Source organism: Harpia harpyja, chromosome 3 (genome assembly GCF_026419915.1).
Source record: "Harpia harpyja isolate bHarHar1 chromosome 3, bHarHar1 primary haplotype, whole genome shotgun sequence".
Taxonomy (NCBI): Eukaryota; Metazoa; Chordata; class Aves; order Accipitriformes; family Accipitridae; genus Harpia; species Harpia harpyja.
Window position 1 is genome coordinate 38,910,433 of NC_068942.1, and position 14,806 is coordinate 38,925,238.

Sequence of the window (14,806 nt, forward strand, 5' to 3'; positions counted from 1 at the left end):
TAAGGCATATCCAATAACTAAACTCATTTTGCTGGCTTCTTACTGAGCACAGGGGAGGATTTTGTGTGTGTGTGTTTTTTCCAGGGAGGAGGGAGGTTGGGGGGATGGTTTGGTGTTTTTTTTTGGTGGGGGTTTTTTGGTGTGTTGTTTTGGTTTGGGGGGGAGGTGTTTGTCAGGGGAAGTCATGCTTCACAAATCTATTGAAACGTGGTGAAATAGTGATGATTTAGACAAGAGATACTTGTTGATAAGGTCTACTTTGTATTTCAAAAAAATCCAGCACCAAAGATTTTTAAGCTAAGCAGGCGTGGTAGGATTGGGGGGCAGGAGGGATAAGACCTTTCACAAGAACTAGCAGGAGACTGCTTAAAGCTAACAAGACTTGCTTGTGCATACAACTTATACTTAAGCTGTGGACCTCCTTCCACAAAACATTGATTTTGAAATTTCAAACATTCTTAGAAAGCAATCTGGCAAGTTTTTGGATGTAAAATCCACTGAGAGCTGTTAAAGATGAATATGCCACCTCTTGTTCAGGAAGTCTTTGTATCACAAATAGAGGCAGATTTTGTCTTCTAAGGAAGAATGTTTACTTGCATGCTATGTTCTTACACTCTTCTCTCGGCATCTGCTGTTGCATCGTGTCTCTCTGTGGCCTGGATGAGAGGAACCTTTTGGTCTTGCACAGTAAAGCTGTGGTTATGGTGTATCCCTAATATATTAAGGAAATTTGGCCCATATGGATTTGAATGGAAGCTGTGCAAACTAGGGAGTAGTAGTGAACTGTGACCAATCTGCTGATACTCTCAGGCACTGGAGGTTGGGAAGTGTATAAAGTAGAGGCAGACAACCAAGTGCAACAGAGAATGTAGGAACTGGGTTTAACTTCTGCCTTTCTTAATTTACAGTTTCTAGCAAGGCAAAGGGAGGAATAAGACTGAAGGAAAGGGAGCTGTCTGTAAAACAGCATGTATAAGATGGGAATGTTTAAACATCTCATTCAGAATATGACTTGTGCTGTAGGTCTCTGCAATTTAGTGAGAAAGGTAAGCTAGCATGTACAGAGAAGAACAGTAGATTTGACAATATGGGAGGGGAGATAGAGCTGCATTTATACAAAGTAGGAAAGTGACTCAAGGGGAGGGACTGGAATATGAGCTGCCTTTTTAAATATTGCATTGTAGTAGAATAAATACAAAGAGGGGAACTTTTTCACCTGACAGCCAGAAGTACTCTGAGTATAATTTAGTGGAAAGAAGAAAGCAAAAGTAGAAGTAAAGTGATGGGGCTAAGGACTCTATTAAGTGCATGGCTTCTGCACACACATGAAAGGCTGCAGTGGAGGGGTCCTAGGAACACTTATTCCATTAAGCCTGCTGAATCTTGCTCTGAGTAGCTCCTCATTACGAATCCAGGTATGTGATATTATTGTTAGCTTGTAAGAACTAGATCAACTCTGCAGTGTAGGTTTGTGGTAGTTGTCTGTGCTATTTCCCATCTTGCTTAGTTGTTATGGCACTGAAACTTTTTGCTAGAGCAGATCACTTGCTAAATCCCTCTCTTTTGCTTGGCACACAGGAGCCTTGTGAAGGTGTACTCATTTGTGGGGTTAACTTTTCATTTTATCTGTTTTCTGACTGTGCCAAGCATAAAGAAGAGGCAGCAGGAGTGCAAGAGCAGGGGTGGGGTGTGAGCCACTTGGAACAGCAATTTGAACTTTAAATCAATTTAAGCTTCTCACAAATCAGCACTGATGCTTGCACATAGTACATGAGAATGGTCAGTTCACAGATTTTTCTTTCCTTCCCTGGCCGTCTGTCTGTGACATGCATACAGTGTTCTGGTTGGAGTGAAATTTTGGACAGCTCTGTTTTGAACTTGATTTATTTTTTATTTATTGACTTGTACCAGGTCTGAAATTGGTGAATTTCTTTTTAATATAAATATTGAGCTGTAGTTTTGGGTTGTCCTGATGAAGTCATCCTATAAGCCCCAGATATGTTGAAGACCTAGTTAAAAAATTAGTGAGATTCCTCAAAGACCATGGGGCTAGTCTTCATGCTGGGTTGAGCCCAGTGGTTTGTTCTGACTCATGAACCTAAGTCTGTGCAACCACTTATATGGACTCTTCTGAGATGCTAAAGCTGCCGGGGTTCTTTTTCAGCAATGTATGCAAGTATAGTTCTGAGTTTTAAAGACAGGAGCTATAATATCATCAAGTAGATGTCTCTGATCAGAAGAGTGAACAGAAGTGATTGCAAGGAATTCCACATTTCCACTGGTCTGCTGCAAGCTAGTTTTACAGAGTTACAGGATTTTCTTTTTTTCCCTGTGAATGTCCTAACTTTTCAGAGAAATAAAGCTGCAGTCATGCTTGTTTTAAGGTCTACTTTTCCTTCAGTGTATCAGCTCATATGTATACTGTAAGCCGATACAGCGACACGAATGAGTTCCTGAGAGAGTTCTGTCTAGTTCCTTGGGAAAGGGAGAGGAGAATGGGAAGGCGTTGGACCGCTGGACTCCTAGTAAAGCAAGAGAGTGAAATGTGGGGTGGGGGGAAAGGTGAACATTACTTTTGCAAGTCAAGATCCAGTCTTGCATCTGTGTATATATAGCACTGCATATGCTTAAGTAGTTGATTGAAGTTTACTAAATTCTATATTAATGCAATTTTCTAGCCTTGAACTGGTAATCTATCATTTCAGTTAAAGAATGACAGATAGCTTGAAACACACTGTGTATTTAAAAAAAAAAAAAGGGGCGGCAAGATACTTGGTGGTGAGTGAGAGGAGTTGCAGCTATGAAAAACAAGAGCAGACACAGGGAACATTTCCTTTTCAGAGAGATTTTTAGTTTGAGATAAATTCTTAAAATGTGGTGTGTTTTGGCTTGGTTGGGTTTTTTTAATGTTCTGTTACAAGCTATAAAACAAATTCCCACTTTTTGAGTCAGTTGCACTAAGTTTTTCCTCAACTGTTACCCTTTCTGCACACCCCAGACATTTTCCACTTGTATTGGTGTCCTCGGAATGTCTGCCTCTCATAGGTATTTTCCCGTTGTTTTTGGGAGAGCCCTACCTCTGCTTACCTGGGTTGACAGGAACTGTTTTTCTTGCAAAGCCGAAGTCCTGCTGTGATGGGAGCCAATTATTCAGTGACATGTTTGCTTCCTGCTCTGGATCATGTTTACAAGCCAGAATGTTGTAGTAATAATAGTAATAAGCAACCTCACAGCTGTCATGCCAGCTTCGTAGACTTTCTCTGGTGTCAGCTCTCTGGCTTGCTGACAGTGTCTGACTTGGAAGCCTTTGCTACACATGCACAGAGTAGCTCAGCTGCCTTCCTGCCTTGTGCCAACAGAGACTACTTTGGACTGTCCCTAACGAAAGCCGCATGCAAGCGGAGGAATGGTTTTCATTCTGCCCTCTTGCATGCGCTTTGAAGTCCAGCGTGGTGTGAGTGAGTCTTACTTCCTGTGGCAAGGGTGAAAGGACAACTGAGTAAACTTGGCCTGAGGATTGATAAATAGTTCTGTTTCTCCTAAGGTACGCCAAATCTCCTCGTAACCATCCCCCAGTAGAACCTTCTTACTCTGAATTTTGGATCTGTATCATACCTAGTCTGCTTGTAAATGTGTAGCTCCTTGTGACACAGACTTGCTTGCTTAGCTCCATGCACTGATGTACAATACTTTTTCATTTAAAGGGATTGAAGAAGAATTTACTCCTTTTACCTTAAAGCTTACTGAAAGAGGTCTGTTGTTCCTATCTCATTGGGAAATTTAGGCAGTTCTGTTGAGCTATAACTCATTCAAGACCAGGAGAGGGTCTCTTCCTTGCCAGGAGAACAGGGCTATCAGTATAGCTTGCTTATCAGTCCCACAACAACATTTTCTGAGGTGATGTGAGGATAAAAATCTCACAGGTCTTTTACTAAAATTAATGGAAACTTTAAAAGAATCATCTTCCCTCTGCCCTTCACTTAATCAGCAGCCTTGAGCTGAGATGCAAGAGCTCAGATGAAGCTTCACTTCCAAACTTCAAGTTTTACTAATTAGGAACCCTTCGCAAGAGTTCAAGTTTCTCTTGAAAAGACACCAGTTCTATATCTGGAACCATACTTTGTCATTTTATTGGGCTTGGAGTATGTGTATTTCCTTTAAAAGGCATCAGAATTAATGCAGTGCCCCCTCGGGCAGAGCGCTTGTGATCAAAGGGCTGTGAAAGATTGGGTGCTGATACTCTTTTCAAAATTTTTTTCTTTCTTTTTTTTTCTTTTGACTAGCAACATCCTTAAACACAGTTCAGCAGTGCGATTAGAAATGTTTTATGTTGTTCTGGAACTAGATTTTCCAAAATGTAGTTAGCAAAATGCAGCGTCTCCTATTTCTTCCTGAGATTGACTAACATCCTTTATTCTTGTTTCTGGACTTACTGCCCATTGTGCTACAGATCTCAGCAAACAGATCTATGTTTGTGTGTATATCTGTGCTCATACACATGCATGAGCGTAGACATAGCTGGGAGTCAGGCTGCAGTTGTCTGTAATGTAGGTAGCATGAATTTTTTTGAGTGTGTACTTATTTTTTACATTAACTTCTCATTCTTCACATGACTGAGAGCTTATCTAATTAAACAAGCAGTATTGTTCAAACCACTGCGCTCCAGGGCTCAGAACACCAGTTGCTCACTGTCCTTGGGTACAAAGCAACCTGCTCACCACAGGCAACAGGGATAAAGTGTTCAAAGGACAGTGGGACGTGATTCAGCCTGCGTTTCACCTTATAAACTTCCCTTTTCCCCCGCCCTCCCCCTTCCCCTTCTGCTCAGCCATAAAAGAGTGCCCTGTGTAATAGGAGTTGGGAGAGGGGGAGGAATAGCAGGCTTATGATAGACCTAGCTTTGCTGAAACCTTGGATGATGTCCAGTGTGACCATGCAGAGGGATGAGCTCAGGGAAATGGTTGGAAGTTCAAAGGCCTTTTTGTGTTGTTCACTGTCAGTTGACAGATGTGCTCTCTTGGGCTGTTGCTGCCCAGCCTAGCTCTTCCCACTAGCTTCCCTTCCTTGGGCTTTTTCCCCATCCTGCCTCTCTGCTCTGCCTAGGGAGATGAGTTAGTCCCTGTCTGTCTGGGCATTTGTCTGCCTTCATCCTAGGAATTGCCTTTGCTCATCTCTTTTAGGAAAATATTGTTTCTTTGCACAGATACGGAGAGATCAAGCTGGAATTGAGCAGGGAAGGGGGGATGAGGCTGAACTGTGTTTACTGTTGCATTACCTAATCCTGGTATGAGTAGTGGTGAAAGCATGTTAGTGCAATTTGTGATTATTTTCTCATCAGTGGAAGCAGTGCCTATGAAGGACTTGCAGCTTTCTTAGGAAGTGATAAATATCCTTCATTTTACGGGTTGGGGAAGTGGGGCTAAAGAGACAGAACTGTGCCATGGTCATGCAAGAGTCAATACCAAGCTGGGAAAAGAATATAGGGGTTCTGTTTCCAGTCTTCTAGATGCTAATCCAGCTTGTCAAGAGAGGTCTTGCTCCATCTCTGGTAGTGGAAGGAGTTCCTACTGCTTCATTTGTGCTGCCATATACTCTTCTTCTGACCATGGAAGTGTGGCTTTTGAAATGAGTTACATGAGTTAAAGCAATACACTTACCAAATTGTATAGCTGCTCCATGATGTCAGGACAAAATATAGTGGAGGTTGTTTCAATGTTCTAAGTGTGACCTCTTAACTTTTGAATTTCCTGTTAACTTCACATTTCCAAACACTTTGGATATATTTACAACAGTACTAAACATTAACTCTGGGGTAGTGGTATGCCCTCAGCTTTAACTCCATGGGAATAGAACTCATCAAAATATGAAGTAATAAATGACCAACAGAAGGGCTGAATAATAACAACCCTAGAGCAAAGTGCTGTACAGTGGAACTGAAGCCTGATGTGTTTAGAACAAATAGAAGGAAACACAGGAATGTTTCTGTGTAGGCAGTTTGCTTTTTAATGGGAAGAAGGGATCGTGGATTGGGAGGGCAGAGCTGGGAAGAGGGGGTTAGGAAGAGACTGCCCCGTGTGAAAGCTGCTCCCAGAATCCCTTGAATTTTCCTTTGAAGCATCTGCTTCTGACCATTATTAGATTGAGGTTACAAGTTTACGTGGATCCCTGCCCTGATCCCATTGGCAGTTCCTCTGCTCTATGAGACATCAGCCTTCATTCATTTTTTTTTTTTTTTGTCTTAAGTGGGTTTGTGGTTTTTCTTCCTCCTTTAAAGGAAAGCTCCTGTAGAAGGGGATTTATCTCCCCCCTGGTGTTGTCTGAGCTGACACACACTTGCTGTCTGCTGGGGTGGGAATTAGGTCCTCCTTTGTATGTGGCAGTTTGTGTTTTGCCCTCTTCCCCCTGCTTTCCCTCCCCTGTGCTTGAAGCTCAATTTTTATATTTAGGGGGAGTATGAAATTGGCTGAACTGCTCCCTGTAGGGGTGGAATTTCATTTTGTGTCGTTACCTCATGAAGGGATGCAGCGGTTCAGTGGGATAATGGTATCGGCTCTGAACCAGTGCTAATGGCCTAACCCTCTGGGAGCCTGAAGAATTCTCCCCTGGAGAGTCAGCGTGCAAATTCCCTTCCAGGTGGCTCCTGTGCAGTCCTTTGGTGATTAGTCACGCTGGGACTGGGGAGAGCAGATAGAAAAGCATATGCTGGGGGGATGGTCTTAGTCCTGAAACTGCAGCTGAGGCCGGGGAAGGTTTGCTCAGCGTGCAGTGTATGGAAGTTGTGCTTGGGGAAGAGAGGGCTGATCTGTGGGACTGACCCTCTGAATCCAAAGATCTGTCTTGGTTTTGTTTGGAAGCAGAGTTTGGGAACTGGAGTGTTTTCCCCTTCTGCCTGCCCTGTGGAAGAAGAGGAAGCTCCCTTTCCATTTTGATGCAGCAGCACAGGGGTGTTCAGAGAAAGCTCAGTGTAAGGAAACGGGTCAGCCATTGGAAGACCAGGGTCTTTCAAACCTGTGGGGTGAAAATACGGATCTGTATGCTTCCCTCTCCTTCATACCTCTCTGGGGCCTAGAAGTAGCTGGATCTGACCTGGACACATATCTGCGTGGGGCATCCTGGACATGATGGGAAGAACCTTTTCCCAAGGGCCAGTGCCAGATTCTGTATTTTGTCACCTAGTGCAGGGTTCAGCGTTGAGAGCAGTGGTGTCTGCAGTGATGTCCTCTCAGATACAGAGATGCCTACGCCTGCCATGCTGCGGGAACGGCTGAGAAGATGATCTGAATTTGTGGTTAGGAAAAGAGATCTTAGAGCAAGTCTGAATTTAACTGCACTAGTGTATTCTTAGGGTGGGAGGCTTTTAGGGCAGGCCCTTAGCGAGCAATGTTGGAGGACTTGGTATGGAGAGCAGTGAATGATTCTGTATAGTGTAATCCATGCTGCTTTCACAGGACATTGGCAGCAGTCCTGGCCCAAGGGGAAACGGAGGGTTGAGGAAGCTGGAATAGCTGAAAATGTGACTATGTGTTCTCCTTATTAAATCCTCCTCCTTGTGTATGTGGCTGCTGTCTTCACCTTCTTCTTTTACCCACCTCCCTCCCCTTGCGCTCCTACCTGCAGGATAGCATTGGCAAGGGAAGAAGTAGCAGCATAGCAGAAGAGGGTTGGCCTGCCTGGTGACAGATGGGAGATGCTGTCGGCAAGCTGGGCTGGGATGAAAGGGTTTCAGGCGCTAGCCTCTCCAGCCCTCGCCCCTTCGTGTCGCTGAGCAAACGTTGTTCTTTGGAGAACACACCTGTCAGGAACAGTCTTGTGCAGCCCCTTCCCTACCGCAGCTGGCAGCACTTAAAAGCATGAGCCTCCCTGGCTTGAGTGTTCCTCTCATCTGTGGGGGGGAAGGACAGGGCTGATGCTACCCCTTGAATTCCAGCTTTGTGGGTCCAGGCCTCTTCAAACACTGTGGATTTGTGGTTCCACTCAATTGCCAACAGACTCCTGTGTAGGCAAGCATCATCTGATGTCTGCCCCCTTCCTCCATCCCTTCTGGAGACCTCTAGCAGGGTTTGGACTCTATTGCCCACACCTGAGGTACAGCGAATTATCCCCAGCAGTGCATTTCTGCCTCTAAGCTTCTTCTTGCAGGTTTGTTAGACAAAAATGTTGGCAGAGTCCCTGTGCTGGAACACACACTCTAGTGTGCATCTTGTGAAATCCTGTTCCCAAAAACGTTGCTTCTGATAGTTCTCACTCTAAAGAACTCGCTGTGTAATAGAAACAGGATGGACTGCACTGGGAAGCATGCAGGAAAGATGTTGATAATGTAATTTTGCTTGTTATAAAACAAGCGCAGTTATGGGAGGGCAGCCGGCTCAGGGATGAAGGAGAGAGAAAAAAGGAACTCAGTGGGAGAATTGTGGTGGCTACTTTATTGTGGAAAGGTCAGGGCTTCTTTGGAGAGGAGAGACTGCCAAGCTACAGACCTACCCTGGCACCCCATCTGAGGAAGAGCTCTTCCTCATGACTTGAAATTTTATGTCTTTTGTTTCTAAGAGGTGTAGCCCTCCTCCCTCAGGAGGGAAGGAACTTTGCTTTCAGGAAGGAAGCTGGCTGCAGCTCCATGAGGTGTTTCTTTGCTGTTGCAGTGCTGCCCACTTGCTCCCCCTTGGACTTCCACTGTGACAACGGGAAGTGTATCCGCCGGTCATGGGTCTGCGATGGAGACAATGACTGTGAGGATGATTCTGATGAACAGGACTGCCGTAAGTCACCTCTCTGAGGGGAGAGGGTGGGTGTCGTGCCTGCCTGCCATGGCTGGGGAAAGCTGACCCTTTTTATTACGGGAATGTAAGAGTTTGTCCACTGAATCAGACCTTTGGCTTGTAATAAGTTATATCCTGCCTCTGACAGAGGTGTGTACCTGATACCTGTAAGCCTTGACACCTTGGCACCTGGCTTGCTGTTCAGCTGCGTGTCCTGGGGGAGGGGATGCTTCTCCATCCAGCTGGAGAACCGTTTATGCCCTGCAGCCCTGCTAGTTAATGTCCCATGAAGCACTTCCCCGAGCTGTGTCCTCCCCTGTTCGTGGAAACACCTAACCCCTGCCAAATCCTACTGAACTGCCTGTCTGGCTGACTTCCTGGGGCCTCAGGTTCCACTGTCTGACTTTCTGCTGTGCCGGCCTGTCCCCAGCATCCTCTCCTTTCAAAGAGAGCTCCCTAAGGAGAGGGAGGTGCTGTAGGGATGCTGCCCACGCAGAGACCAGTTACCCTGAAAGCTGACTGACTGCTGCCAAGTGAGGTGCCATCTTCAAAAGAGCTGCCATGGCAGGCTGCTAGCTGTGAGCACTGCTGTTGTGCTTCTACAGATTATTAAAATAGAGGGAATTTTGCCTGAGTCTTTAGAGTTCAGCCCCCTCCTTTCCCCTTTGTGTTGAGGACAAGGGTTACTTGTAGTTGGCTTCCATTAGCAAAAGGTGTTCGGGGATACAACTTTCCTTCTCCACGACACATTGTCAGGTCTGTACTTGCAGCATGTGCCAGAGAACCAGCATGTTATGTGGCACTGGAGCTTCAGCTTCTCTGAAACTGCACTGGTTGCTAGGGCTGGCATCAGGCTGCAGTTAGGGGCAGAACTGTTTTGCTGTCTGGTTGAGATGGTTGCAGCTGCTTAATAAACATTACTTTATAGCCCTTGAATTCTAAAAAAGTTGTGTGCCTGGTGCCCCAGAGTGGCTCTGATGGAGGAACCACATCTCAAGAAATGCAAAAATAAAGCTCTTGGTTGTAAAGTATTCCATGTCCAATACTTGTGTGGAAATGAATTCACTTTTTGATCAGTATGCCCGTGATCTTTGCCTGCCCTTCTGGGCAAAGGGCTGGGAAGCAAGGTTCAGAGGTTTGACATCCTCTGTGATGCTCTGGATCACAGGACTAAGCTCAGTTTTCCAGTCTGTTCCAAAGTTTTTCATGAAAGAAGAGGTGTATAGGTCGGGGTCTGTTTGGTCTTCTGTTTTTCAGAAAAAGTTGGAATGCCCTCATATCTAAGACAACAGTGGAGAAGGGTGTGGTCAAAAGATTTGGAGACTAATAAAAGGAGGAAGGCAAGGTTCTGTGAATAAGAGACTCACAGGGGGTTGTTCAGACTAGCATGTAACTATAGGAGGGTTTCTGTTGGATTGAGGTCCTCAGGTGCAAATTTTGCAGTCCCTTTCCTTTCCTTACTGGTCTACAGACAAGCTTCCTTAGAAGTCTGGCAAAGAGGGTGGAATGAGGCTGCAAATACTGTGACATTCAGAAGAGGAAGCTTAAATTCTCTCTTTCCCTTTTCAATGAACATTTCCTTTCCTTTGAACGTAGCTTTGGCATTGTCATGAAAAGAAGGTGGAGATGTAATTCTACCAACAATTATTTGTTAGATAATGACAGGGCCTATTAATGCCTTTAAAAAGAGGCCTGGATTGCCTTTTTTCTGTGCAGGGAGCTCATAAGCCTGGCTTGGGGCTGTGCTAGAATACCAGCTCAGGACGGGTGGCTCCATCGTTCTGTTCCAGGTACTTCCTCCAAGCCATGTTCTCAACTTTTAGAGCCTGCTGTACTATTGACTTGTGGATGGAGTGGAAGAGAGACACTCAAGAAACCTCACAGTGGCCCTCCTGGTATTGTTAGGGGAAGGGGAATCGGCTCTCCAACATCATGGTGTCCTTGGAGGATGATGTTGCTCAGTTTGTAATATGTCACAGATTTGGTGTTCTGCAAGGTAAATCTTCTTGCCTTGCCTTCACCTTATCTCCAATGTGTCCCTGCAGCTCCACGGGAGTGTGAGGAAGATGAGTTCTCATGTCAGAACGGATACTGCATCCGCAGCCTGTGGCACTGTGATGGTGACAACGACTGTGGCGACAACAGCGATGAGCAGTGTGGTGAGTAATGTGGCCCTACAAATGCTGCCCCGACAGTGCTTTAAAAGGGGTTGCACAGACTCTAACCTGTGCAGTTCTAGGATCCCCTGAGCATGGCGATGGCTCACAGCTGGCTTGTCTGGGCTGGGCTTGTGGGATATTCTGTTCCCAGGGCTCGCTACTTGGGATCTCAGGCTGTGTGGCTTACCTGCCAGGCAAAAATCACTTGAGACCTGTTATTCCTTGACATGCCATTGTGAAGTCCCATGGATTCCTTTTGAATCCAGCACTCTGTTGTTGGTTAAATGAACAATGATGTTTTTGCTCAGGCACTGCATGACACGGGTATGTATAGTTTAATGAGCAATCTTGTTTGTGGGTGCCCTAGGAGCTTTGGGAGCATGGTGCGGTTGTTTCCTGGGTACTCGTGAGAAAAACCAAGGCTTTGTTTGCGTTGCTGTCTCTGCAGATATGAGAAAGTGCTCGGAGAAGGAGTTTCGTTGCAGTGACGGTAGCTGCATAGCTGAGCACTGGTTCTGTGATGGTGACACAGACTGCAAGGATGGCTCAGATGAAGAGAATTGCCGTAAGTGCTCTCCTTGCTTTGTAACCACAGGAAATAGCCCTTTGGACCTGCTCCTGTCTTGGGGTTTGGCACGTTTTCTGCAGCAGAGATCAAAAACAAGTTAGTCCTGCCTGTACTGGCAGCTATGCTGCCTTCTATTGCCTACCCCAGAGGGCACAAGAGAATGGTGTATCTCTTGTGTTACCTCACAGGCATACTTCGTCTGTGCCTGGCTGCTTCTCTGTTCCTTCCCACGGCTGTGTGATCTTGAGTGGGAGCAGGAGGCTTATGCTTTACTGAATACAGCTTTTACAAAACTGTAGGAGTTGGGGGCCAGGGAGGAAGGGGAGAAAACTATTCCCTTCTTTTTCCTCATGTCTGATTCCTGCCTGAAATTTTGCAGGGCGCTCTGCCCACTGACAGCATCCTCAGAGACTGCACGTCCCCAGCTGACACACTGCAGGGGCTGCCTGCCTGACCAACCTCTCTTCACTCAGATGCTTTATGCAGGACGTTGTCCGAAAAGTGACTGATGGGAAAGGGGGGCCGTGAGAGCCCACAACATTTGTTTTTCTCGTCCACCTTCACAGGCTTGTAGCAAGTGGGACAGGAGTCTATTATGTCCCTTCCTAACCCCCACTGCCTCTCTCCTGTATCTGTGAGCACTGTGGGTGTCTGTGGAAGTTGCAGTGGTCCCTTCCCCCACCCTGCTTTCAAAGGCATTTTGCAGAATTTGTTCTAGATAGCAGGAAACTTCAAAAGGCTCTGGGAGGGGGATCAGGGCCGCCAGCTCCTGAAGGGCAGGGGGAGTGGATGCATGAGGGAGTCGTCTTTTATCTCTCCAGATAATGAGAGTTGGCAGGGAGCCAGGAGCTGCAAACGTTTCTAAGGGAGGAAAGGGCTCTAAGAGGAAGCCAGCCTCTCTCCCTCTCCTTTCCCCCTCTCCCTTTCTCACTCCCTTGTCTGTCACTTCCCTGCAGGCCATGAATAGGCCCTTGGGAGGGGAGGGGAGGTGTTTCAACCTTACCTCCTGTGGGAGTGGAGGGGCACCCAGAATTGGCACCCCTGCTTCTCTGACCTGGAATGCTTCTTCAGTCCTGGGTGGCGGTTGTCTCTGTAAGGCATTTTAAGTAACTCACTGAGAAGCTCAGTTTGGCTACCTCCCTTTCTCTTATCTTCCTCCATGTGGTTGTCATCTTTTTCTTATCTCCAATCCTGCTTGTCATTCATCTAAGACAAGGTGGGACTACGCTGTTCTTTTTTGTGTGTTTTTTTTCGTGTGTGTGTGTGTGTGTGTGACAATTGAATCACACTATATGAGAATGTAAATTGCTGGCTTCATTTTCTCCTCAAGGAGACCCAAACACTCCTTTCAGGTTCCTTTCGCGAGGCACACGTTAATACACATTTCGGTATCTAGCCACTGGATACTTGCTGAACTAAAACTCTTACTGCATGCCTGCAGGCTGTGTCCACTACTTCAGGTTGGAGAGCCAGGTGTAGTTCACTTCCCAGACTGTCAGTCTTTTTTTTTCCCTTTTGTTTAATGGATTTGTTTTCAGAGCTCCTCAGCTGGAAGACTCATATGCCTGAAACATGCAGTTCATTCTCTGGACAGTATGAGAAGAGGTGTCAGATTCTGTTGTGTGGGACTCAGTATTTTTCACCCCTTCCCACATAGTGTACTGTTAAACAGACAACAGTGGGCAAATTCTTGACTATGAGTTTGTTGGGCTTTGCCTGGGGTCATCTGTCTGGCAGTGCTCCTTATGGTTTCTTTTGGCGACAGCTTGAGAGGAAAGGGAGGGGGGGAAATCCTCAAAGGTTAGCTGCAGACTTGGGCACCTTGCTGCTTGCTTGCTTCCTTTAGTCTTCAGGTGCTTATTTTTGTTAAAATTTTAAAGGAATCGTTCCATACTTTAAGGTTGCATTCTGACATGCCTCAGTCCTTAATATAGACCTATCCTAAAGGGTATCTTTATTTTTCCATCTGTGTTTGTATCTACCTTTTTCAGGTTTAATAAACAATTTAAACACTTTCTGGAGGGCACTAAGACGTAGTTTCTCAAGCACAAGACAGAAGGTGACACTCTTGGATCCTCTTTGTTGTTTTCCCATCAGCCCTTCCTTCATAGCTGTTTCCTTCTCTAGAACTTAATGGCTCTTGAAAAGTTAGTGTTTATAGACTAACATCCTATGTAATTTTTTAATTATTATTATTTTTAGTGGATTGTCTGCATGGGTGTCTTTATATATAGGCTTAACCTGCCTCTCAGTGAAGCACAAACAACACTGAAGTTCCTCTCAGTAATACAAGTCATGCAGAGATACGCAGCAATGGCTAGTAATTTCCAACACCTTTCCATTGAATACTTGCTAGTCCGTTATTTGAGAAGGTTGCATCTAAACTGGATTGTGCCCTGTCACCTCAGGCATTTTTTCTTTGGTTCCCTTGTTAGCATCAGATGTTCCAGCTGCTACCTGCAGCTTGGAGGAGTTCCAGTGTGCGTATGGACGCTGCATCTTGGACATCTACCACTGTGATGGCGACGATGACTGTGGGGACTGGTCTGATGAATCTGACTGCTGTAAGTTAGTGCAAGGTGATATACTGGTCCAAGCATATGGGTTGCAAGCCTAAATGGATTTTGCATTGGCTGGAGAGGCATTGCAGTGTAGATGGCAATCTAATTGTTCATACGTAAGCTGGCTCTTTCGTTATTTTTTTTTTTTAAACTGAGGAACATGAGAATAGTGATGTGTGTAGTCAGCATGCTTCTGCATACATGAATTAAAGCAGTTTCCAGGAGGAGTCATATTCAGGACCAAGTTCCACAATAGTGGAGTGTAAGGGTGGTGCTGAGAGACTTTGGGGATGTTACATTGGTTTGAGTTTGCTCTTTATATTCTTTACCATCTCTGCAGCATCTCACCAGCCTTGTCGCTCTGGAGAGTTCATGTGCAACAGTGGCTTGTGCATTAATGCCGGCTGGAGGTGTGATGGCGACTTCGACTGTGATGACCAGTCAGATGAGAGGAACTGCAGTGAGTGCTGGGAACTGGTGGAAGTGTTCAGTTTCTGCGGATGAAAAACAGTGTTTGGGATTGTTAGCTTTGGAACTGGGTCTCTTCTGATCCTTTGTGCTCATCTAATGTTCTTTTTTTGGTCCCTCAGCTACATCTATGTGCACAGCTGACCAGTTCCGCTGTAAATCAGGGCGCTGTGTCCGTCTGTCCTGGCGTTGTGATGGGGAAGATGACTGCTCTGACAACAGTGATGAGGAGAACTGTGAGAACACAGGTTTGGCCTGCTGCCTTGCTGCTTATAGCTACTGTTTCCATTCTGG

General features: G+C 45.7%; 1 protein-coding gene across 3 annotated transcripts in view; it reads left to right on the forward strand.

The window, feature by feature from the left end:
* Positions 1 to 14,806, forward strand: part of LRP4 (LDL receptor related protein 4) — an 84,450-nt gene that overhangs the window by 42,915 nt on the left and 26,729 nt on the right. For all 3 annotated transcript variants that reach the window (XM_052782024.1, XM_052782025.1, XM_052782026.1), the window contains exons 3-8: positions 8,640 to 8,756; positions 10,802 to 10,915; positions 11,364 to 11,480; positions 13,919 to 14,047; positions 14,385 to 14,504; positions 14,635 to 14,760. In XM_052782024.1, the coding sequence (XP_052637984.1) occupies positions 8,640 to 8,756; positions 10,802 to 10,915; positions 11,364 to 11,480; positions 13,919 to 14,047; positions 14,385 to 14,504; positions 14,635 to 14,760 (723 nt within the window). The remainder of the gene's footprint in view (positions 1 to 8,639; positions 8,757 to 10,801; positions 10,916 to 11,363; positions 11,481 to 13,918; positions 14,048 to 14,384; positions 14,505 to 14,634; positions 14,761 to 14,806) is intronic.